General features: G+C 39.9%; 1 protein-coding gene across 2 annotated transcripts in view; it reads left to right on the plus strand.

The window, feature by feature from the left end:
- The window catches only part of HIPK3 (homeodomain interacting protein kinase 3), a 111,576-nt gene that overhangs the window by 37,067 nt on the left and 49,149 nt on the right, over positions 1 to 25,360 (plus strand). For both annotated transcript variants that reach the window (XM_054826758.1, XM_054826757.1), the window contains exon 2: positions 15,589 to 16,684. In XM_054826758.1, coding sequence (XP_054682733.1) covers positions 15,591 to 16,684 — 1,094 coding nt within the window. In that variant the 5' untranslated portion in view covers positions 15,589 to 15,590. The remainder of the gene's footprint in view (positions 1 to 15,588; positions 16,685 to 25,360) is intronic.

The following is a 25,360-nucleotide window of genomic DNA, read 5'->3' on the forward strand; positions in this document are numbered from 1 at the left end:
CGCCCGTTACCGGCCGCGGGGCGGTGGCGGGGCCGGGCGGGTTCCGGCGGTGCCCCGCTTCTCTCCCGGGCGCGCCGTGGCCGCCTCCTCCTTGTATGGTGCGCTCGGGCCGCCCGGCCGGCGGCAGCCGCTTCCCCCGCGCCGCGCGGGGGGTACCGCGGGTGGCGCCCGGGCGCGGCGGCGGTTCCTCCCGTTACGGGTCCTGCTCTCGGCTGCCTCCGCCGCGGTGGCTCCTCGTAGCCCCGGCGGGACCCGGCCGCCGTCCCTCGCCCTGAACCTCGAGAAGAGACCCGTGGGACGCCCGCCTTTGCGTTGTGGGGGAAGTTGGTGCTGGGGCGGGGGGAGCAAATGGTGCTGAGGGGCCGGTATAAATAAAAACAACTGGAAAGGAAGTTGGCGCTTTAAAATTTGGTCAGTTCCCAAGAACTAGTTCTGTAAAAACGGAGGGGTTATTGCTGGTGGCTTTAAGGTAATGATTGCAGCAGAGATTGTGCTGGGTTTGTTCTGGTTCTTGATTCATCATGGTATCAATTATAAAACTGGCAGACGTGTTTAACGCTGTAGGAAATAGTGATTTTTTTTTAATATAAATTTTTATTTATACTAAGCCCTCAATTGTCAGTGTTATGTGCTTACATTTTTTTTAATATATATCTTTCTTTTGAGGCTATACTTTTGTTACTAACTGTTGCGTCTGACTTAAAATGTCAGTGCCAAAAGCTGCGATGGTTTCCTTTTTTGTTAACTTGCTAAGTTGTTTTGAGCTCCCAGGCTTGCCTTCCCAGGAATTATGTGGTGCTCTCATGTCTTTGCATCTTCCTGCTTGCGTATAGCCTTGTTTATTTCAGATACTCTGTATCTCTAAATTGTGGGAAAACGTGTTATTAAAATGAGAGACAAATAAGTAAAGCTGCAGTTGTTGATAACAATGCATATTTCTGTGGTGATTTCCCCCCCCAGTATTACCTCCCATTACATCATTTGCAAAAAGTCTGTGCTCTCATTGACTTCACACAAAGTAGAAAAGCTTGGCTGGACTGTGAAGATGTGCTTTCTGACATAACAATAATTTTGTAACAGAGTTAATTTGTTAAAGGTTTCTATGAACTAAGTTTTAAATTCACCCAGTAACAGTCTAGTAAGCGTGGCAGTCAGCGAAGAGATTAATGAAGCATCTGGAAAATAGGGCAAGACTGTATTACGAAGTGGCATGGTGAGATCGCAGATAAATAGAGCAAGGTGTTAACGTGGACTTACCAGGAGAAAACTGATACAGCGGTGACTGCTTTATCTGTGCTGCTGCAAGCCATTTATGGTAGCGCATGGTGAGGTGATGTTTATAATCATGTAAAACAGGAATTAGGTAGAGTTTTCATTTAATGCACTTATTACCAGGGACTTCTGTTGGAGTGCGAGTTCTGCTGCTTGCTCAGGGTGTGGCATCGGTCCTGCTTGTAAATTATTTTTTCATAGATATGTTTGGCTAGATGCTCTAATTTGCGTTGTGGTGGTGGTGCGTGGCTGTCTGGGTTTGAGGATACTTTGTGATCAGAGAGATTCCATCAGCTGGAATAAAGTTTCATTAAAAAATTGCTCAGGAAACTGCCCCTGACCTGGAGTCTCTGCTGGTGCCTGAGATTTTTCTTTGTTTCAGGTTTTTTTGCGTTTGCATGTTTCTTCCCTCCTATCTTTCAAACAACTACCTACAGAAACAGGGAAATGAGACAGGCTCCTGCATAACGAGATGGCAGAGACAAAGACAGGGTGTGGGGAGGAAGAGTGAGCTTTCAACTTATCTTGCAGAAGCTGACACAACTGATAGAAATGTCAGAATTTGTGTGTGCTGCTTTTCTTGTTGTGGGCTTCAATTTATAGCAGTTGTTTCAAAACAAATGTTGTTTTGGAGGTGATTTTTCAAGAAGCATCTGCCGGATTGATTGTGTCCGTTAAAGCGGATGGGAGGCTGAGCAGCACTTTTAGAGGCAGAGTGTTAGCTTACCAGCTCCTGGGTAGAACAGAATTAACTAGGCTTAATTCTCGTGAAAATCCCACCCTAAACGTGTAGGAATGTCTGCCTGTGCTTCTCCAAGCTTGTGGGTTTAGGGATGTACCTCTCTGTACTATTTCAAGGGATTGCATGCTTCTTGGTTTTAGAATAGTTCTCTTTTTAACAGTATGTATTCTTTTCCTTGTAGTTTCCATTCTGCCAGTATGCTGATTATAGCAACAAAGATCCTTTTGACAAATCAGTGCATTTTGAAACAGGAATTTTCTTGTTGGCTTTCTTATGTGTGAGTGGGGGAAGAAGAACATTGGTAATGGGCACAGCACTGTCATTTGAGGCTGAACGCGTATTTCAGAGGAATGTTAAATACAGAAGGAAAGCCACTTTTAGTTGAGCTAAATTTTGTTATTGCAATGTGAGGTATTGTGGCATACAACTGCTGTGCACATACAGAATAGTTACTCTAGGCAGTATTGCTTTCTGCACAGAACTTTGTGGAAAAAAGCAGAACATCTATGTGGTGGGGGTTTTTTTTGTGGGTTTTTGTTTTTTTTTTTTTTTTTTTAGAAAAGCCTTGGCTTCACTGAATACATAACTATTTCCATCCATATGCAGAAGTGTTACAGCTGAGGTAAACTGCTCTCTTGACTAACAGAAGTATGAATCAGGTAGAGCAGGCCTGATAATCAACTGGTGATACTCCATCGACGGAAGAAGAAATGTGGAAGTAGGATATCCTCGCGGTGATACCAGCGCTCCTCAGTTACGCATTCGCTTTTGTGAAATAGTATCCACCTTTCATACCTTGAAAAAGCTTGTTTGTACCTTTTTGTGTTTTCTGAGTTTCTTCAATTCCCTGATGATGTTACAGTATGATTACAGGAGAATTTCACAAGTCTTGGCATGGGATTAATTTGATGAAGAGAACATCCTTAGCGCTTCTTCCCTGAAACTGTGAAGCTCCTGTAGATGGGTGATGTAAACTCACAGCTGGTCAAATACTTATTTTCAGCTGATCTAACTATTAAATTTTCTTGCCTTTGAAAATAAGGGAAGTAAGAATTGAGCTCGATGCTGGGGGAGCTTTTACTAAGTTAATGTCTCTGTTCCTGAGTCACTGAAATATGATTTTTCTTCAGATCTCTTGACTGAAAATCTGAGATGGAGTGGAACATAATGTATTACTTTCAACCCAGGTCTTGGAAGAAAAGATCATTGTTCGGGTGAAGTATGAGATGGATCTCTAGGTATCTGAAACTATTTCATGCACAACCCAACCAGAGTTCTGAAACTAGATATGAAGAAATTAGCAAGGATGAGCACTGAGCATGTTAGAGATGGCTGATGAGTGTGCTGTGCACCTTATGTGATGCTGTTAACTGTATTTAAAACAACTTTTGGTAGCTTGTGCTATGAAATGGGTTAGCAATGGGTTACCTTTTCTGACTTCTACAGGCAGTGAACACCCTCTATTTGACCTGAAATAACCTATAATGAAGCATAAAGCCTGGAAAATCCTGTTACCTGTGCTTGGCTTTCCCCACCCCCCTCTATAGACCTTTTTAATTTAGTGCCTCTATCTGTTTTACAGATTTCTAGAGAGATTGAAGCTCTGTTTCTCTTCAGAGCACTAACTTTTGAGTGACAGGTGAGCAGGGGAACAATATGCAATTGTGAAAGTGGGTTTTAGTCTGTGACTTTATTTGATAGCGTAGTGTTTCCTATGGGGTAGGTACTTTCTTTTTTTCTTCCCCCCCTTAATTCTTCAGTTGTTTTATTTCAATATAGTGAATGTTGGAAAAGATGGCGAGAATTGGTGTGAATCTTGTTTTTAGATGCAGTTTGGGGATAATCTTTGTACAGTTTATAGTATTTTTTTCACATTATGTTACTGTGGGGTTTTTTTTTTTCCATATAGTGTCTTAATGTTCCACTTCAATTTTGAGGGTGGGTAACTTTCTGACAAAATGACGTTAATCTCTAGCACAGCAATTTTGCTTAAAAATGGAAGAAAAGCCAAATAACTGGTGTGTGTTTTAAGCAAGTCATTTCAAGTAGTTTAGTTTTGATTTTTTTTTCTTATTCAGTGACTTGAAATCAGTTTAATTTCAAAATATCTCTCCCTGTGTTATTCATTTTACATATTTAATCATCCCAGCTCTATGTCAACTTTTTGTACAGTCTTTTTTTCAGCTTGCATTTTCAGAAAAAATTAGAAAGTATTCCTTTTTGAAAGTATGGCCTTTTCTCCAGCTCTATTGTGCCCTACAATATTTGGGTATAACAGGATGAAGCCTAGAAAAATGTTAAGTTCAAGTTCTAAACCACAGCAATAAAGTAAGACCCAGTGAAATATCCAAAGATAAAACAGATATAAGAAATATTTTCATCTATTTTTAGTATGACCAAAGCTACAGCAACTATCTCAATATTTAAAAAGTAATTGGATTCTTATGTACAGAGAATTATTATTGCATGTTATGAGTGACATTCCCATCAAAAAAACTATTTTTAAAATCAGTAAGCTTAAACTCATGTGACTCTTTCCATTCTTGCTAAATTAACTGTTCTAGAAAACTCTTTTAGTGCTTTTTAAAGCATGTTACAAATTAAATATGATTAGTGCTTTTCATGTAAAAAGTCAGCTATTGTCAAATGAAAATCCCTTCGTATTTGTATAAACATTACTTGCTGAATATGTACAGCACCAGAGTAACTACCCGTTCAGAACAAGTGGTGGATAATTTAGGGACAAGAAAGCTCAGGTCCTAATACCTGTGCAGAGTCCCATTAATGTCTTTGTTAAAATAGATGGGAGATGCTCACAGCTGGGAGATGCTCACAGCCCCTTTCCCTGTCAGAAACCACTCTGTAATCCTCCCACCTGAGTGTTTGTTACCCTTCTCTGTGCTGGAGGCTGTGCTCCTTTAGGTTACTACACTGTATTGTCCTGCAGCCGGTTTTACATGACCGGGACACTTACCTTCCAAGGCATGAGATTGGCAGGAACTTAAATTGCTGGGTGAGAAAAGATTTTTATCACAAAGCTGAAGCTTGGCTGTTGCCTTGCCTTGGGGCAAGTACCTGAGAGAACTTGCTTTGGGTTATTTTAGGAGTTTTACTTTAGTTTTACTTGACTCTTGATTAGAAGGTGAATCTTGATTTGGAAGTGGGTCTCCTCACTTCGTGCTCACCTTATCTTGAAGTGTGATACAGTGAGATAGCAAAACTGGTCCCTGGGCAGGAAAACTGCCGGTAGGACAACTTCAGCTGGGGCTGTGATAACTGGTGCAGCTGTGCTTTGTGTAGGGCTGGAGCTTCTTCGTTGCTTTTATTAGTGTCTGGTCCCTCCAGGTCTCCTCCCCAGAGTCTTTGGATGTGAACTGCCATCTGAACCTTTCCCTGATCCTGTTGGTATGGACTGAACCAAGTGCCTGCCCACAGAAAGGAGCTAGCGTAGGGTCAAGGTCTGAATGAGAAGGTTGTCATAGAAATGCAAAAGTGCAGAGAGAAAACAAACTTCACTACTAATAATTGATATAAAGTTTATTATAAGGGAAGCAAAGAAACTTTTTTCTCTTACTGGTGCTGTAAGCTCCCTCTGGAAGATAAGAATAACCGCTAGCATCAGGTATTCATAAAAATTATCTATATGGACAATTTTATCTGAAACCTTAGTAATTTACTTTTGTAAAAGTAATTTATTTTTTCATATGTAGATGTGAAAGCATATTTCTTCTCTCCTGTTTCCACAGTCTCTGTTGTTTAATACTTTGTTTTTGTCCTTTGTCAGTGTTTACAAAAAATGATATGTTAACCTTTACCTTATTCCAGTAGTTTGAGTAAAATGTACTCATTTTTTTCCCTCTTCTGTATGATGCAGGTTTTGCCCGTATTGGTACACAACAATTGGTGGAACTTGCACAATTTCCAGAAGGCTTTTTATTTGTTTCTTGAAAGATGTCTTTCTGCCTCTTTGACTGAAAAGCTGTTAATGTGTATCATTGCCTTGGAAACCCCTTCCTGTGTTTTCCTACAAACTTCGGTCATCCGCTACTTCCTACCCTTTTTCTTTCAATTATTCTGTGTTTTCTTCTTTTTTATTATTAGAATTGCTTGCTTGTCTACAATCTGCCTGTTCCAGTTGAAAAGTTTTTTCCACAGCTTGTTTTTGAAGTTTTAAACTATTTATAGGGATAGAGGAGGTCCTCACAAGATCTTGGTATTTTTCAGCACTTGAATGTGTTTAATACGGGATTTTTGGTGTTGGGGATCTTCCTCATGAAGCCCTTTGGAAGGAACAGGCTTTGTTCCTAAGAGAAGAAAAAAGCTCTTTGTCTCCTCTTTCCTTATCTATTAATGTCAACTTATTTTGTGATTCAAGAAATTAATTGGTATTCAGCCTAAGAAAAATAGATTGCTTTCATGAGATTCTAAAGGATTTTTTTTTTAATACCTTTTCTGTATGGGTTTTGAAATGATGCTGTAGGCTAACTTCTTCCTTTGACTGTGTCAGCTCTGAGCCCTGCAAGAGGACATCGTGGGAGTTTTTCTCAATAAATATTTTGGGAACTCTTTGCAACAAGTGCTCTTTGAGACTAAATGTGTTTTCAAAACTCAGTTGAAGAGATGTCTAAACTTTGTTTTAAAGATTAAAACAAGAATGAATGTTAAAATGTTTGTTTATGCTACAAATGGAAAGATTATTAAATATGGAAGGGAACACAACAGAGGAAAAACTGATGCATGTTTATTATACTGTAGCTAGTGGGGTCATATGCTGCATGTAATCTTGCCTTTCTTTTTGCGTATACCTTTCTGTATAGTTAAATCATATGGTTAAATAAGTTCCTCTGCATGGGGAGAGGGACTAGTGGCTTTGGGAAACATTGGCATATGGGTTATTACAGTTACTGATTTGTTAAGAGGCAAAAGGCTGAGCCTTCTGTGAGAGAATATGCATTTCTAATGTACTGATTTTTGCCTGTAGGAAACACTGCCTCATCCACATCTTTAGAAATCTGAAAGGAGTAGTAAACACCTATTTTTCCCTCCATTCTTTCTTTATTGCTCTACATATGCCATGTCTAATTTATACATCTGTTTTCAGTGAGCAACCAATGTGATCTTCATGATGTTGTTGCTCACAATGAAAGAAAAGCACCTGTTATATAAAAGCAAAATATTAAAACCACAGTTTTAAGGAATTTGTATTCTGAAAAAAAATAATTATGACTCTGAACAGTTTTCATACTCTGTGTGTATGTATATAAAAAACCCTTTCAAACATGCTTACTCTGTGTGTGTGTGTGTGTATATATATATAACCTCAGTCAGTATATGTTTGAAAGCTGTTACTGCATGTAGCTGAAGTGACTGACCTGAAAACTGTAGCAGAAGAAGATAAATCAAGAGAAGTGCGTTGGATTAATTCTTTTACAGTTAAGTCCGATTTAAAACAAAAAAGGCTAAGGTTCTCATTTACTGTAATATTTTTGTTGCAGAAGGAATTGAATATAATCTCGATGTGCTGTCTTGACTCAGTAACTGCTTGGTAACTAAGTTCTTGTTGGTCCTATTGGAAGAGTGACTGTGATTTTTCATGTATTAGTGGAAAGTTTTAACTCAGATGTTACTTACTGCTGGGTATTTCTCAATGCATAAGGAAACAGTTTTATACACCTCCTGAACCGTGCTCTCTTGGAACAGTAGACCCTGACTTGCAAATCTTTGCATCACGTCAGACTGGATGCGCTTGACAGGTTATTTGTGCGTGCGCTGTTGCAAACTTAATGTGGAAGTCCTGTGGGGAGAATGGTAATTTTGCATCACTATACTGATGGGTGCTTTGTCCAGATGAAAATCTTTCATAGTAAGAGGGAGAAAGATAACTTTAAATGAGCCTTCTCCACCTTGAGTAGTTTAGAGGACTTGATGAAGAATCAATTTATGTTAGCAGGACCCCATCACGGGCATGCAGAGTTTCTGGCATACCAGCCATTCTGTGACGGTGAAGTAGCAATGAGGAAAATACCCATAGCCATCTAGATTTATATTCTTACAGAAGCTGCATTTGATATTGTCTAGAGCTATTCTAAAATGAAACTTCTAAATAAATTTCTTAGATGGGTTGGCCTGCTTCTAATTCTAACGAAAGCCCAGCAGACTAAGAATACAGAATTAAGCAATGAAATCAAAATAAAATATCTGGAAATAAGAAGGAAAAATGGCATGCATATTTGTTTAGGAATTTTTTTTTAAAATAAAAAAAAAGACAGCGGCATTTGAACAGGTGGTTTACCCACAGGGAGTTGAGTGAAACCCCTCTATCAAATTTTATTTCTCCTTTAGGGAAGGTGGCAAAATCTTTTGGAAATACTTGCAGCAATGGAAGAAACGTGGCTTTATCCTACCTCTCTACTCATCTTGATCCCTCTTTCTGCATTGAAGAGTGACAGACGGTACCAATAGTTTGAATACATCCTTCAGCACTGTCTGTCATGCAGATCCTGAAGGTGTGGGCTGTCCTAAACACCGCTGTTCAGGACTTTTATTTTAGCGTGCCTACTGTTTTCAGGTTCAAAAAGTATTAGTCTTTTAAAAGAAGAGATTAGGCTGGCCAAGCCCCGGCTGGTTGAAATACGCCGTTTGTGTCGATGGTGGCACATTCTGATTTGTAGAGCATGCTCTCGTTCGGGCCTGGTGGCCCATACCGTGCTGCTTGTGCTTTCTTTTCAGTTGCATAACAGCTTCTTGCCCAGCAGAAAAATAAATGCTGGAAGTAGTGTTCTGTTTGTCTTTTTAACTATGATTGCAGTCATACTGGCATCACAAGATTTAGCTTTTGATATTTGTGGAAAATATGAATATAGCGATTGTGTTCTTCAGTACTACTACTGGTAAAAATGACAGCATTGAGTCATAGGAGTTCACTCTGACATTTTGTGTGACAAATGTTTGTGTTCAGTGTATGGCCTAAGTTCTCTTTCCAAGTATTCAGACAATGGTGAAATTGAAACTAGTTTGCATCACACTTAAATGAACTTATATTTTTAGTTTCAGTGCAACATTGATAGCGTCCGATTTAAAATATCTCAAATGTTGCACAAATCTAAAGTTAGCCCCGTAATGTTTTTCTTAAGTGGGTAGTACCTGTGTTTTACAACTGCAAAAATTGGATCATTTTATCATTTGCTTCTCACTAGGACTCTCTCCAAGTTTGGAATCAACCTCTGGTCTTCTGGCCTCAACCTTCATCACTGATGTGTGCAGGACTGAGGCTCTGTGTCAGGCAAAGGGTGCCATCAGCTGAGCTTAATTTTCTTGGTGTATGATGGGCCAAAATTCCTGAGCTCTGAAATACCTTATGTGTTTTAATCGGAGATCGTAATCATTGTTCTTGTCATTAAACTTCTGGGTCTCTGGTTGCTACCCATAGAACTGGGTGCTGGCTGCTGTGGTGAGCTAGCATCAGAGCTGCGTCTCTGTTCTCTGTGGTGGTATGCATGTGTGTGTGCGCCGGTGCATTTCACGTCCTGAATTGCCTCCGTGGTCATGCAAGGAAACAATTTGTATGGCACGTGTTACTTGAAACACCTTGGTGCTTTCTCCTTTGCCTGCTCCCTCCCTTCCGTTGGTCAGAGATTCGTTCAAAGAGCTGGTTTCGAGGTGGCTGGCAGGTGGGATTCCCTGGGCTTGTATCTCGTATTTTCTGTAGATGTGTTTTCCTTTATAAATTGCAAGAAGCCTCAATTGGCAGTGCTTTGTTATGAATCAGACAGCTGGAGTAAGGGAATTCCTCAGGGTGAACAGTTCATGGGTATGAAAGCACTTGCATCAGTACAGCTTGTCCGGCTACATATCCAAAATAAACAATAACATAGAGGTGCTGCTACTACCAGTAACAAAGCTTCTTCTGGTGGGAAAGAGAAAGCAAATAATTCAGATTTGTATTTGCTAAACAACTCAAAGTTGGGTGGTACCTAATATAAAAAGAACAATATTTTTACTTGGGAAAAATGACATCCTTATGGTGTTTTCAAAGTGATGCATAAAGTAAGTAAAACACTTTCTAAGTGCTACTGCTCAAATTGTGCATTTTCTGGAAGTTACTGAGCTTTTAGAAGCCTCCCTTGATGCCCAGCTGTGCTGTGAGAAGGGTGTGAGTGTGTTGGAACCGATTCTCACCAATGGAGGCTTGAAAGAAGTTGGAAAACAAGTTTTCTTGAGTTAAATTGTAACTATAGTATGAGATGGCTGTCACTGGCTGGGCTTTGCCTCCCCGGATTTTACTACAAAACCAGCGACGGAGCAATTGCGCTTCCCGGGGCAGTTAAAAGGGGCTGTTTGTTTTGCTGGAGAATTAAGGGTGTAGTTTTGCAATTTCTCTTCAGCTCCACTGTAGTGGTCTTGCTAACTAGTTACTCTGCTACACCCCCCATCCCCCCCTTACTCTATCATGAGGAAATATCAATTTATAGTTAATTATTAATGGGGGTCAGGCCTGGAACAGCCTATGCTGCTCGAGGTTGCTACAGTCTGCCAGATTGGTCATGTTGATGAATTTGCCTAGAACCATTTGAGAAGGCTGGAGATGTAATTTTAAGAATCTAGTAAAGAACATTGGTACAGTTAGGTGAACGTTAGCAAGACGTTACCAGAGGTGCTCACTTTTGCTGAGCAACGTCTGCATGATTCTCTACTGAGTTTCTGTAGAGAGAAGCTTGTTGGGGGCAGGGGACAAACCGTGAAGTGCCTTCTGTTTATTGTCATTACTCTGTGAAAACATATTTATTTATTTAAATGAATAATCAATTAATTTATTTTAAATGTATTTACTTCAGTACTTTGTTCGTACTTTCTTCAGAAGCACAGAATTCACAGTCTCAACTGCTCAAAATTCACACGTTTTGTATAATTTAATGTTTAATAAGCCAAGTGTAGATTTCCCAATTCTCTCTGCTTCAGACTTAGGCTTCCTTTGAAGGAAATGAGTCTCTTTGGCTCTATTTAGAGGTAATAATAATTGGTAGGTGTCTCAAGACAGGCTTTCTTTTCCATGTCCCCTGCGGTATTCACTAGCAGCATCTGGCACGTGAGGTGGGATGCAGCAACCTCAGTCTTGGAGCAAAGCAAGCTGAAGAACTCCGGAGCCAACTTCAGCTTGTGCGTGCCGCTGCCTGGGAGTGGTCATTGCACTGGAGTGAAGTTATGATGGGCATCCTTCACTTGGGGAAGGAGAAGAGGGCTTTAAAAATGTGCATGGGGGAACAGACAGACTTCTCTGAGACTAAAACTGAAAATCGAGTCTGAAGCTACTCAAGTAGCTAGAAGCTGCCTGTGGTACGTCGCCTGGGGATTGCGCTTTTCAGTCCATCTTCTGATGGTTTTGTTTACTCTGCTTTGGTTTGCATCCTGGAGTGGTCTTGTAGTGCACATATTTGGATTTTATTTTAAATTAAATTTAACTGGAAGATGTGCGCCAGCTGCTCATGAGTGTTGAGTCTCAAGTAACCTCCCTGAGCGCAGAATGAGGTTTTTCTTTCCTTTAGCACTGGCTGCTTTGCTCTACACATCCCGCTCTTTATTGTGCTGCTGGACTTGTTAACGTAGATACAGTCTGACAAGCTTCAGTTTGTACGAGGAAGCAGGAATAGTCTTGATGAGAAGTGTGTGCAAAGACGTATAGCTCAGTGAAATTGTTCGTGACAAGGGGAGGGAAAGAAAGATCCACTCTGTGGTAGGTGAAAATGTGCAGTATATTATTTTCTTTTACCAGAAGACCTGCTTTAAAAAACAAAACAAAAAAACCAAACCAACAAAAATCCCCAAACCAACAAAACCCCCCTGCAACACAGTAACTCTTCAGTATTTCCAGTGGATTCCGTAGGATTGTCTTGTAACCTGAATCCCCAAAATAGGAAAAACCCCAACAAACTCTAAAACCCCAGAAACAAAAACAAACCCTAGGAAAAAAAAAACCCCAAATACCTAAACCAAACCACCACCACCCCTAACCACAAACAACCCAAACCCCAAACCAACAAAAAAGCCCCCACAACAAGGCAGTGCTGTTATAGCAGAGGGTGTTGTGGTATTTTCCCTTTTTCTTCAAGGTTTGTTGTGCAGCTCTGCTGTCTGGCTGTGGGGCTGGGTTTTCCTCTGGGTGGGAGGAAATCCATTCTATTAATAACCTTAGCTTCTCAGAGCAAAGACCTCCAGCAGCTGGGTTTATTGGATAGTTACATGCCATTCTGGTGTATTTCATCGTCTATATGTTAACGTATAGTAAAGAGTGCGCTTCTGTCTGAAGTGTCTTCTGAGCACTGCGTACGAGTACATGGCAGAGGCCTTTAAGCCGTCTCAGGTGTAGGATGCTGCAGGATTTCAATGTGCCTGTTTCAGGGGAACATCTTATTCATTGCTTATATGAAGATACTGTAGCTTCTCCAAATGAGATTGCATCTTGAAATATATGTTTAAAAAATGACAAACAAAATAATGGGGGTAAAGGAGAAGTGTTCAGGGGAATGTAAGAAATTACAAGAACTCTAAGACCATTTTTACTTTTCTGGAGTAAAATTTGACTGGTTTAGTTCAGTCTGTCATGATTGCATCAAAGGTTGTTCTCCTGGGATATGTTATCATTTTATTTAGTAGTTAATTTTTTTTTTCTGCTTGGAATTGCTAAAAATGTTCTCATAATAGCTCAATAAACACTTCTTATCTGAGAACAGAGCTGTTACTGTGATCAGAGTTCAAGGTCATGGAGTTAAGCCTGTAAGAAACACACAAACCCCAAAAGATGATAGCCCAGTGTTTCTCATCCAACTGAAATTAGAGAAAGATGGGACTATGTGCTTCCAGTCTTTCTGGACTGGTTTGAATAGCATGAGCTATAGAAAATGTATATGTTTTTGAATGCCAGTGGTCCCAACAGGCTCAGGTAAGGATTTGAGTGGTCCTCGGGCCATACCTGGCAAATCTGGTATTTGAGCAGAACTGGAGGAAGGGTAGGCTGCTGGCAGAAAGTTTGGCTTGGTCTGAGCTGTGCAGGTGGCACTGGAAGCTCCAGGTAGGCTTGGATGTGTGTGTGCGTGCTCGGGGGCAGTCAGGAAGGGTTAATTTTGGAGTTTTAAGTAATGTGATCAGGATAAATGATTAATTTAAATATTATAAAAAAGAGGGTAAGTCCCATAGTCAATATGCTTATGCTGTGCACCAGGCACTTTGCAGTGGGCTGTGTTATTTAGGAGAGCATTCAAGAACTTGGAGAATTTTTGCCTCTGTTTCGAGGTTGAGAGTTAGTGTTAAACCCTTGGTGTGGAGCAGGAGGCCAGTGGCAGTCCCATAATGTTTGGTGGTGAGATGGCCTGGCTGTCGGCCGTCTCCAGCTTTCTACATTGTCTGGCTCTGGGCAAACAGCTTTGGAAAGGAAAGGGCTTTGAAGTTTTCTGCTTCTGGGGCAAAAACCATTATAGGATGCTAAACTGAGGTGGTGGTATGATTATTTTAATCGCTCTTAAGATATTTAAATGTTAATTTGCATAAATCAAATCACAGCTTCAGAATAATTATGCTGTGCGTTTGGTTAGTTTTCGTTTGATCAGAGTCACTGCAATGTCTGGCTCAGGTTTTATGTGACTCATCTGAAATTTAAATACCTATTGCCAGAATCTTCATGCGCTTGGTATGAAAAAGTGATTTAATTAAAGTATTATTGGTATTGAATTTGTCTTGGAGAACTGATTGGACTGAGATAAGCCATAGCTTCCATGAAACTTTGTAGTCATTTACACTGCGGTCCATCCAGTGCCTTTTTCTTAGTGTTTATAGTTATATGACATAAAAGTTAAAGGCTGGTATTTGACAGGTCTGGAAGGGGACACAGCAGGGTCGGTGCCAAGAGCTGGAAGGTACAGCATCTGAGAGAGGCGAGGTCTGTGCAATTTCAAGTGGAATTGAGATTCCTCATCCTACGTGTGGGCCAGGTACCACTGCCATTGTCCTTCTCCCTCCGATGCTCTGCTTTGTGCCTGGGAAAGGGAGGTACAGCATGGAGCAAGACCCTGGATGGGCTTGTGGCCCTGCTTGCTGTAGAGCTAGTGTCCTCAGTCCGGGGCAGAATCAGGGGGGCACCAGGACTAATCCTGTGCCATCACACGGGCCGTGCAGAACGGAGATGCTGCTTCTCAGGCTGGCACACTGTTTCCTCTTGTTCAAGACTGTTTGTTGTTACTGATTTCTGAGGTGTAAGTGTTGTTTCTGAGAGACTGCACAGGTGTAGCCTTTCAAAAAGTGGTGGTCTCAAGGAAGGTGGAGTCAGGTTGAAATTTTGATCTCAGCCGTACCGGGAATTCAAAAGTTAAAATTATCCACAATCTTTTATTCTGACTTTCACTTCTCTCTTAATAGGGAAGTAATTGCGATGGCAGAAAAAAATATATTAAAAATACATGAAAAAATATATACAGAATGTAGAAAATGTAGAAGAACATATTCTTTTTCTTCCTTTTGCATTCACTTGAAAATAAATTTCCTGTGAGAAATCTGTCCTTGTAAGTTCTCTACCTGCAATTATGAGCCCAGTTTTCAGAAATTATCTTAATCAGGGATGTGTTTTGTAGGTCTGTAGAACATTATGCTTAGTTAGTTTAACGGATTGCTTTAGAGTGCAGGTTTTTATGGCCAAGTCATTGGGATAACACTGAAGTTGGGATATCTGAAAGTATGAGGCTAATAGTTTCCAAATCTGAATTGCAGAGGGAGGAAAAATTGGTGCCTCTACCCCTACAACTCTGTCACTGATATGCAAATTTCTGCAATGGGACAGTATATAATTTAGGGAAAGCACCTGGCTTTCGTGAATGGATTAGATTACTGTACATCTGAATGTACCCGGAAAGTTGTAATTGTTTATGTGAACGTACACACGCCCCTAAGGTATTTTGGGCCCTATCACATGGCTCAATCACTTTCACTTTCATCACGGTGAAATTCTTCGAGCTTTGACAGTTGTGTCATTTGTCTGCCTGTTCTTAGAAGCCTGATGGTGCTTACCATGAGTAGGTCAGATACTTTGTGTAACAGGTAGCATTGACTCACAATTAAAAGCTTTTAAGTTATTTTACATCATTATTGATAAATATTTGAATCGGTTATTTAACTTACGTTACTGAACACTGCGGTGCTTTTGTATGTAGAAATGTTGTGGGTTTTTAAATGAAAGCTGAGTTTTTAATAGCACAAAGGTAGTTCCCCCACTTAAAGAATGATGAGTAGTGGCCTGCTGCAGACAATCTCAGTCCTGCCCTGTGCAACCAGCAAAAGCACTTACTGCTGTAACCTGCTGCCGCCACAGTCTTTGTGTGCTCAAGTGTGTGCGCTAGTAAGGCATGAGGACCTTGCTATTGGCCATCAGAAACTGAATACAGAATAAATTTAGGCTAGCCTGTTTGAAAAACATACTGGTGTCCTGATTTTTTTTTTTTTTTTTTTTTTTTTTACAAGAGGAAGCTGCTGCAAAGTTTGGAAATGTGAATGCAGGATTCTGACTTGCTTTTTCTTTTTCTCTCCCTCCATAGGTATGGCCTCACAAGTCTTGGTCTATCCACCATATGTTTATCAAACCCAGTCAAGTGCCTTTTGTAGTGTGAAGAAACTCAAACTAGAACCAAGCAGTTGCGTGTACCACGAAAGAACCTACCCGCAAATCTATGTGAACGGTAAAAACTTTGGAATTTCTCCCCACAGGGTTAGTACTTTCTTTCAGACTAAAAACCCATTTGACAGACCTCGAGGACAGAACTTTTTGTTGCAGTCAAATGCTGTTGCTTTAAAAAATATTGCAGGTGCTACAAAAGTGTTAGCAGCGCGGGCGCAGCAAGCTCAGTTAGAGGCACCTCGGACTGGGACGCAAGGAAGCCGATCAGATATCCTGGAAGGACCCCAGCGATGTGGATTGAAGCGTAAGAGCGAAGAGCTGGATAATCAAAACGGCACGATGCAGATTGTTGATGAACTGTCCATCCTGCCTGCAATGTTGCAAACCAACGTAGGAAACCCAGTGACAGTTGTGACAACGGCTGCAACTTCAAAACAAAGTGGTACAAGCGGAGATGGAGATTACCAGTTAGTACAGCATGAGGTATTGTGCTCTGTGAAAAACACTTATGAGGTTCTTGATTTCCTTGGGCGAGGGACCTTTGGACAAGTAGTGAAGTGCTGGAAGAGGGGGACAAATGAGATTGTGGCAATCAAAATCTTGAAGAATCATCCTTCATACGCACGCCAAGGACAAATAGAAGTGAGCATATTAGCAAGACTAAGTACTGAAAATGCTGATGAATTTAACTTTGTGAGAGCCTATGAATGCTTTCAGCATCGCAACCATACTTGTCTGGTTTTTGAGATGTTGGAACAGAATTTATACGACTTCCTGAAACAAAACAAATTCAGCCCTCTGCAACTGAAAGTAATACGGCCTATTCTGCAACAGGTGGCCACTGCACTGAAAAAACTAAAAAGTCTGGGTTTAATCCATGCTGACCTCAAACCAGAGAACATTATGTTGGTGGATCCTGTTCGGCAGCCTTACCGGGTTAAAGTAATAGACTTTGGATCTGCCAGCCATGTGTCAAAGACTATTTGTTCAACCTATTTACAATCTCGGTATTACAGGTAGGTGTCTCTTCCTTTGTTTTTAACTTTCAATGAAACAAAGTTTTAGCATCTATTACAGTTAATGGCTTAAATAATTATGCTTCCAGATAGCTAATAAGAATAATTTGGAAAACGTAAGGACCATCTAAGAGTGTAGGCCATACTAAGATTAAGTGGTTGGTTACCATTTTAAATGTGAATACTTGCTTTGAATGTTTTTATAGTGTTATTCTTTTCTAGAAGTATGTTTTGTGTTGCACTCTGAAGTCATCACTTGTTGTTATTTTGAGATCTCTGATGAGACTTTCTAAAAGGAAAATAGAAAAAAAAATTAGCTGTCACGTGCTTGATTAGGATGCCTTTCCTGCCTTCCTAACATGATGGTTTTTTTCTGTAAGCAGCTGGACAGTGTACTAGAAGTGCCATACTTTTATATCCTGTTGCCAAAGATTATGTAAATGCCTCTGTTTTTCTCTAGCACTTGTAAATATTTTGCCTAGTTCTTATAAACTCTGTTCAGATTGAGTGCCTTCAGCAGCTGTGGACTTCAGTGAACTCCTGGAGTTAGTGACTGATAGGATACTTAAACGTTTAAGGTGATACCAGGCGGGCATTCAAAGTTATTTTGGTACGTGGTTCATTCTACATTGACCTCAAAGTGGATGTATATTTTTGAATTTTTTTTGTTATTGTTGCTGTTTTTAATCTTTTCTTCATATAGTTATCCAATCTGCGTGACATTTAAAAGCTAATAATATTTAGCATCTGGGGTCCTTTTGTTTTCTTTGTAAGCTGAACTTGTCTTAATTGAAGACCTTTTTCAGTTCTGCTTTGCATCATTGGCAATAGTATGTCCTGTGTATTGCCTGTCTGCCAAGTCAGTAAAAAGTTTGTAAACTAGAACAATGAGTAATTTGAAAAAAATCTTAAATATTTTACAGCTATTGATGCTGGAAGTGAAAACTTGTGCAGTGTAATTCTAGGCTTGATGAAATTAGTGATTGGAGTTCATGCCAGAATAATCTTAACTATTTTTTTGATTGTAGCTTGTAAACAAGAACACTTCATGTACAGTACTTGTATAAATTATTCTAATTCATCACCTGCATTTCTCTACTACTTAATTACAAACCGCAACTAAGGGTTTAAAAACTACACAAAGTACATCAACAGAAAACTAAACTGGGAACCCATATGCATTGGTGCATATCTGCATTATATAAAAACGTGCATGAGAGGAGATAAGAAATTAAGTCACATGAGAGTTCATTTTGGTGCGGTAGCTGTATACCACTCAAGATGCAGTGGTTTTTGGCCCCTCAGTACAAATATGGGCAAATCTTGAAAAGGCGGCGTTAATTCTGCAAGGTTCTAGACAAGTGCAAATGTCTTAATATCAGCTGTTCTGTACAAATTCGTAATTCAGCAGGTACTCAAGATGTGTGGTCTGAGAATACTTCCTTACATATTTCGGCTTTTTATTTATTGAAGCAATTGCAGATTATTGTGAGCTATTGCCATTTCTCCCTCTTCCCTCCCCAAGAACTGACAAAGGGAGAGGTTGTAGACAGCTGAACTGGGTGGTCCTATTGTACTTCGTTCTCCACTAACTAGTTCCAAATTGTTTTTTCTGTTTCAGATAGCTTATTAGACGTAGTGTTGTTGTGCTTATTCAGTTGCCTACATAAAAATTTTAGCTGTAGTTTTGTTTAACTTGAGTTGATGTTCCTTTGCACCTACGCTTTCTGTAGAATTTTGACATGCTTACTAGGTTGAGCAGGTCTTTATGCTGGCAAGATCAGTGTGCAACTCCTTGGCACCTTGTGTGCATTTTGGATACTTGTATGGCATTACATGCACCAAAGTGTGAGTAAGTGGAATTCCTTGTGGATGCATGTTCAAAAATATTCCTTCTCCACCAAGAATAAGAGTCATGGTTGTATATACTTGTCTTAATGATGGTGAATGATATTCATATAGGCTCATATAACATGTGCACCTAAAATTCCCTAGTTACTAAGTTGCACTTAAGTGCTTTGTAAATATTCAGGTTGTTCCGTAGAAGATGATATTCTTCTATCTTGTATAGTTTTATAATCCTTCTACAAAGTAGCATTTATGTCAGTATTTGTTTGAAAGTAAAATGGACATACAGAAAGAAAAAAGGTTGGGGTCTATCTACTTGAATTTTTTTTGGTGTTATATTCAAGCTAAATATTGGTTGAGATAAATTTGAAACTGACTTATTTTTGAAAAAAAGAAAATAAATGCTATGCTCCAAAATTATTTTCAGCAAAAAGTTTACTTCTGGAAAGGTTTTTAGCGTGCTGGATTTCATCATGGATGCATAGCTCTCTACTAGTTGCATGATTCAAATTGCCTTTGTGTAGCTGGACATACAGTTTCTCAAACTTTCTTTTTATTGCTTTGGAAGCACCTGACTAGTGTAAATAATATCAGAAAATAGGGATTTGATCCAAAAGGTCTCAAAATAGATGATACCAGGGGAATTTGAAGAGAAAAGCCTTAAAGAGGAATGAGGAGGGCCTTCAGAGAACATATTGTATTGAGATGGAATTTATTTTGCAACAGATTGTGCTTCTTGTCAAATAAGGAATCCAATAAGGAACTAATTCATAAAATATAACTCTACTTAAATGTTTTTTGTACTAGAAAAGGGTGGGAGTGATAATGCAGGTTTGACTTGTTTGTCTATGACATGTTGAAACAAACCCTTAAAAAAGTCAAGCAGCATTCAGGACTCTTCTTATTCTGTGCTTCAGCTCAGTGGTGCTATGTGCTTGTTTAGGTTATTTAGCAAGAAAACATTTGTTTAAAAAGATTTTTATTTAAAGCTTCAAGCTAAATTAATCCAATTAAAGTTCAAATTGGAAATGTTTTTTAAAAAATGCTTGTTCCTACAGCACCTCTTTTATTAGCATGATCTTATCTGTATTCTTGTGTACAGTCTTTGAAAATTATTTGTGCTAAGATGTATATGTATTGTTATGAGCTTTATCTGTAACTCTTACCAGTGGGGATCCTTGCATGGTTAGAGATGACAGTACATGAGGCTTATGCTTCCCCAAGTGACAGGCACAACACACTGCTTTGACATTTATACAGATATTTCCTAGGTAAATGTGATGTGAACCTGGCCTTTTCTGATGTGCAAAAGCACTCAGCCAGGCCCACGGATCTACAGAAAAAGGTATTAGGAGGAAACATTTTGTTTTTAAAATTACTGGTTTTGGATCTGAGGCCTTAGAAAAGGATGGAATGAAATGCCCTTAAACGGTGGCGTACGTTGAGAGGAAGCAGGGCTGCATCCTCGCAGCATCGGGATGCCGCTTCTTGACACTGATGTGCCAGTGGTGTCCTGCTCTGGGGGTGACACTAACCCTGTCCCTGTCCCTCATTCTGCTCAGCCCCCACATCTGCCAGAGTGCCTGTGCCAGTGGGAGGTGGGAGGGAGGTGGCCTGGCGAGAAGTGAGGAACTGTTATATCTGGCAGTGCTGTTCACTTATGCCACGGTCATTTTCAAGAATAGGCTTTCCATTGCTCTATGGGAAGCGTACGCCCACCAGCCTCTGTAGAGGTGTACGTTGAATGCTCAGGAGAAACTCATAAGGCAATTTTGCAAAAGTGAATAAAGAGAAAGGGTTGGTTGTTGTTAGGTTGTTTTTTTCCCCCGATCTTGTCTCGGCTCTTTTTTCTTGTTTGTGGGACTGTCGTGAGCTAATTATTGTGAGAATGGAGAATGCTACAAAGTCTAATGTTAACGGTGTTTTTGTTGAATGGTAGTGTCAGTATTTTACATCAGCAAGAGGAAGTGAGTAATGAATTGGATAAATAAGTAATAAGAGGATTAGGACTTAAGGCACGGAACGTAATACAGCCAGGTGAATGGACAGTGGGCTGCCTTACCTTACTTACCTTAGTCTATAGCAGAAGTAGTAGTGGCATAATGATGACTATTGGAGACATTACGGTACTTTTGTTTGAGGAGAGGTCGTAAGAAAGTGAGAGTAATTGAATTTTTAAAGGATGTAGAGAAGCAGAAAAATGGAGACAAACTGGAGGGAGTGATAATGATCTGATGCTTTCCTGTTTCTGTTTCAGCTTTGTCAAGCAAAGAGAAAGTAAGAAAATGGTTAACAAGTATAAAAATACTTTTTGACATTTCATTACCTTTTGGAAACTCCTGACTGTTATATATTGCTAAAAGTTAGAGTATGGGTATGAATAAATACTAACCACAATACACTGTCTTAAGTCACAGGTTATTATTTTTTGTTTGTTTTAAAGATGAAATGTTATTCTAAATACTCTTTCCCTAAAAGACAGTGTCTGTGCTTACACACGCTGTTTGTAGGCTGATCTGGACTTTAATAGCTGTGGGCTAGAGAGATCTGGTATTTGAAGCCTTTTCTCTGCTGCTGGCCTCACACGTTAAGACTGTTGACCTTTTATGAGTGATCTAAGTAGGTAAATAACTAGGCAGTGTATACATCTTGAAAAGAAAAAAAACCCCTTACCATACAGCGTAGGTGATCAAGCTTTTGTCATATATGGAAATGGTATGAGAAGTATGTTGCTGGCCTTTTGGTCGGCTGTGCCCCAAGTCACAAAAAGGGGAGTGTTGCATCCAAAATCAAAAGCTTCTTTTCCCCTTATCGCATGTTGCAGGCTGCAGAGGTGAATCAATACATTTATTTCTAAGTCTGGTGTCTTGCGCTCATCTGGCAAGGCAGACAGTTGTTGTCCCAGGGCAAGGTGTTTCCATCTGGAAGTCATTTTCCTTTGCGTTGCCTCTCTCCTGAGGTTAGATGTGTTTAGGGAAGCAGGTGTGAGAAGAGGGGCTTGAAAATGGCAGGCTCCAAGAAGAGTCGAGTGATCTGCAATGGTGAAGGCAGTTCTGCCCATCTGGTTCAGGGAGCTGTGTTACTTTCCTTTCTGTTGCCGGGAGAAGCAATGGCCTTCTCAGCGTTTTGTGTTCAGAGATAACTCTTCAGGTTTGGTTTTGCAGCAGACCTCTTTTTTTTCTTCTGGTACTCCCTCCAAAGGGTGGGTTGTTTTTTTCCCAGAAAAACTTCTGTTGAAACCTGTGTATCATTTCCCCTTTTCGAAACAGCTGTGCGCAACACCAGCGGTTCAGGAGTTCTGTTTTACTTGTTAGCTACACCCAAATGACAGTTAGCGATGCCTTTAACATTGCTGTTGCCCGTACCATTCAGCCGTTGTTCAGAGCAGGTAAAATTGTATTTAAAGGAAGCACAGTTCCATCTAATGGTAACATCTGTGTGGCAGGGTTTGGTAATGACAAAGCCTTGTCCTTCTCTGATACTTTTCTCCTGCTTGTCGCTTGACTGTAACACCAACTGTACTCATAAAATGCATCACTGTTGCCATTGCACATTGAGTGTAGATTGCTAAGGGAAAACTATAGCAGCGTGTCTGGTGAGGAGTTACTGCTTAATTGTTTTTCAAGGGGAATCACCTTCATGTTGATGTCATTTGGGGTTGTCTTCCTAAAAGACAGGATTTTGAAAATGAGACTTCAGTAAACCTTACAAAACTTATCATTCATAAAATCTTTCAAATATCATGGACTTAACAGTAGCCATTGCAGGTGTGGGAGTGAGTATGTTACTTCATTGTGTGCTCCTTATGCACAGCCTCCAAAGAGAGTTGAACAGTCACTGCTCCAGGTGCCTGTGTGGCTGCCCCGACAGTTACGTTTCCTATCTTTTGCCTCCTGCCTCTGAAGAAAACATCTATTTCATCATATTGTGTCAGGTCATGCTGCTGTTAGAGTACAGCTGGAAATTTTACTGAAAATATGTTTCAAGAACAAGCGCTCACTTTCCTCACGGATGGATGCTCCTCTTGGCATCCATTGATCCGTAAGCAAACTGCTGTTTAGCATAGTCACATTCACTGGGAAAATGAAACGAATGGGAAGCAATATAATTGATCTCTGTATGAAACGGGGCACCAGCTGAACCTGCAATAGGCTGACAGACGACTTGAGTGATGCTGGCAGAATGGAAGGTGTCTGGTTATTAAGGGACACTCGTAGCTTGGAAATATTTTTCTGCTCTGCTGGTGACAGCAGTAAAATACGATCCTAGTTATTCAGCAATGTGCACACAAGGAAAAGCAAATGATGTGAGTAGATGCACTCAGTGGAGTCAACTCATTCCTGAATCAGACAGTGATATTCTCCCTCCAGCCTTCCAACTAAGGATAGTTGCTAATCAACAGAGTTGTTCCAGACAAAATGCCAAATGTCACTAGTGTTGCAGGGGAGCTCAGAGAGATGGAAAAAATCGCTGTTGGATATATTCCTTTTGGACGAGAGCAGGCTTTTTCCCCGTCCTCTGACCCTCATCTCCCATGAAGGATCAGAGAGGATGGAGAAAGAATGATAATCATTGTGTTCTGTGATCCTGACATTGCTTTCACTTGCCCAGTCAGTTCTGCTGCGGCTGGGAAGAGTGATTTGAGCTGGTGCGATCTCTTCTGCTTTAAAGGGTTTTGGAAAAAGAATAAAGTAGTTGAGTTGTGTGGCTTAATCACTGCCCATGAGCTGGGCTGTGGCGAGGGCTCTGTGCGTGCTTGAGGCTGTTGCACTAGGACAGCTTTTTATATATGACTTTTTCAGCATCATGCTTAGTTTCAGAATAAGCGACCAGCAGCTTATGCTGGTGTCGTCGTGTCCGTCCCCCCCCCCCAAATTAATGAAAATTATTTGATCTATTGTTCTCCCTCTTTCTCATACGTTCCTTCAAAATTAGAAAAAATTTTCATGGCCGTAAATTCCTGAAGAGGCTTGTTTTCCCACTGGCATTTCTAACTTGATTAGATGTAGTCCTTGTCACTACAGGCACTCCAGAGAACACAGGCTCGCAGTACCTCCTGAGAGTGTTTTTGTTAAATTGAATGTTTTCTTTTTGTAGGTTAGGACTGTCAGCAGGATGGGTTATTATGACTCAGTAACGTGTCTATTGCATCTGAGTAACTTGTCAGTTATCTTCTCCTAATATCAGATCAACATGTGACTTACATATGTTTAAAATATCAGTTAAAAACTTGTATACAAATAAACACCTATCTTAATATAGGTTTTCTAGAGGGATGACCAAGGGAAGAAGTCATGCAAAATTGACATCTCAGGAAGCAACTGCTTTTTCAAGTCCACCCATTGTTGTCACATACTTGAAGTTTCTAAATAAGCTTTATCTAGAGTGGGATGTCTTGGCTTTTCTCCTTTTCACAATGCCTGAAATTCTTGCTCAATTTTTTTTTTTGAATTTTGGGGTTTAGATATTTAAACAAAAAGCAAAGCTCTGTTATAAAGTGAATTTTCTGTCAGTTAGGGAAGTGCAGTACGAGAACAAGCTAAAAATCCCTCTGTAAACAACTTGCACTTCAACATGCTAGCAGATGTTATTCTATCACTTTGAACTGTGCATCACTGAAGTGTATTGGGATATCTTAAAATAGTCAGGGGTGGTGGCCAGAGACTCTAGACTACTATAGATGGTGAGGCTGTTTCACTGTTGCAATGAAATAAGCCAGAAGTACATGCTGCTAAGGTCATTTGCTTGCTCAAGGTCAGCATGTTCAAAGTCAGCTGCTATACTTGTAAGCATGGTTACTGTCAGTAGTATATATAAGAAGAGTCCTGAAAACGTAAGGAATTGCTATTACAAGTGAATTGGGACAGTCAATGCTTTTTTTTTTTTTCTTTAGAGTTGCAGAGCTGTGATTGCTGGTTTATGTTCTTATCTGGGCAAACAGAACTTAATGTCAAGATAAGCCTTTGTGGCTTGTGTCACAGAACAAATTGCTTTATTGATTTGGCAAGATTTTGTTTGTGAATTTGCATAGCATTCGTTAATTGTTTAATTGACTTCCCATTTTAAACTTTGATTTCGTGATTACTAGGACCTAACCAAAACTGTTATATGTATCCTCCAGGAGCAGCAATCTTAGCTCATCATAACTTCATGTTTATACAGCTACTTGATAACAACTGTAGTTTCAGTTCTCTTATTTTCTAATCGACATAACATGGTCTCTAATACCTTATTATTCTCTGTTCATAGAAGCAGAAAATAAGAGTAGGTTTTTTTGGTTTTGTTGTGTGTTTTGAGTTTTTTAATGGGTTTTTTCATGCTGTGGAAAACAATTGCAGAGTTACTGTAAATTTGCAACTTTTTTTTTGTTTTTTTTAAATCCTTTCTGAAGATTCAGAGGAATATCATGGGAGTGGATGAAATGGCAGTCAGCCTTCGAGTTGGTCGTTTTTCTGAGCTAGAGATTTTCCAAGTAATGTAAGCTGGGATAACACGTGATGCATTCAAAGGTACCATGTACCTGCTAGACATTCTAGTAATGTCAGCCAGATTTCAAATTAATAGTGATGGCAGGAGCAACAACTTAAATTAGACTTCAGATGATGGTTCTCTTGGTCTTTAGATTGCTTCTGTTTCAACAGAAAGGAAATTCTTTCATAATCTTGGAGGCAAAAGAGCTCTTGGTTCTTGCTGGGGTTTTTTTGTTTGGTTTTTTTGGGGTTTTTTTTTTTTTTTTGTAGTTTAATGTTAGACCCAAGGTTGTCATAGCTGAAGTTTTGGGAAGCAGCTTTTATTTTTCACGTATTAAAATAGACCTACTGAAATGTG

Source organism: Grus americana, chromosome 5 (assembly GCF_028858705.1).
Source record: "Grus americana isolate bGruAme1 chromosome 5, bGruAme1.mat, whole genome shotgun sequence".
Lineage (NCBI taxonomy): Eukaryota > Metazoa > Chordata > Aves > Gruiformes > Gruidae > Grus > Grus americana.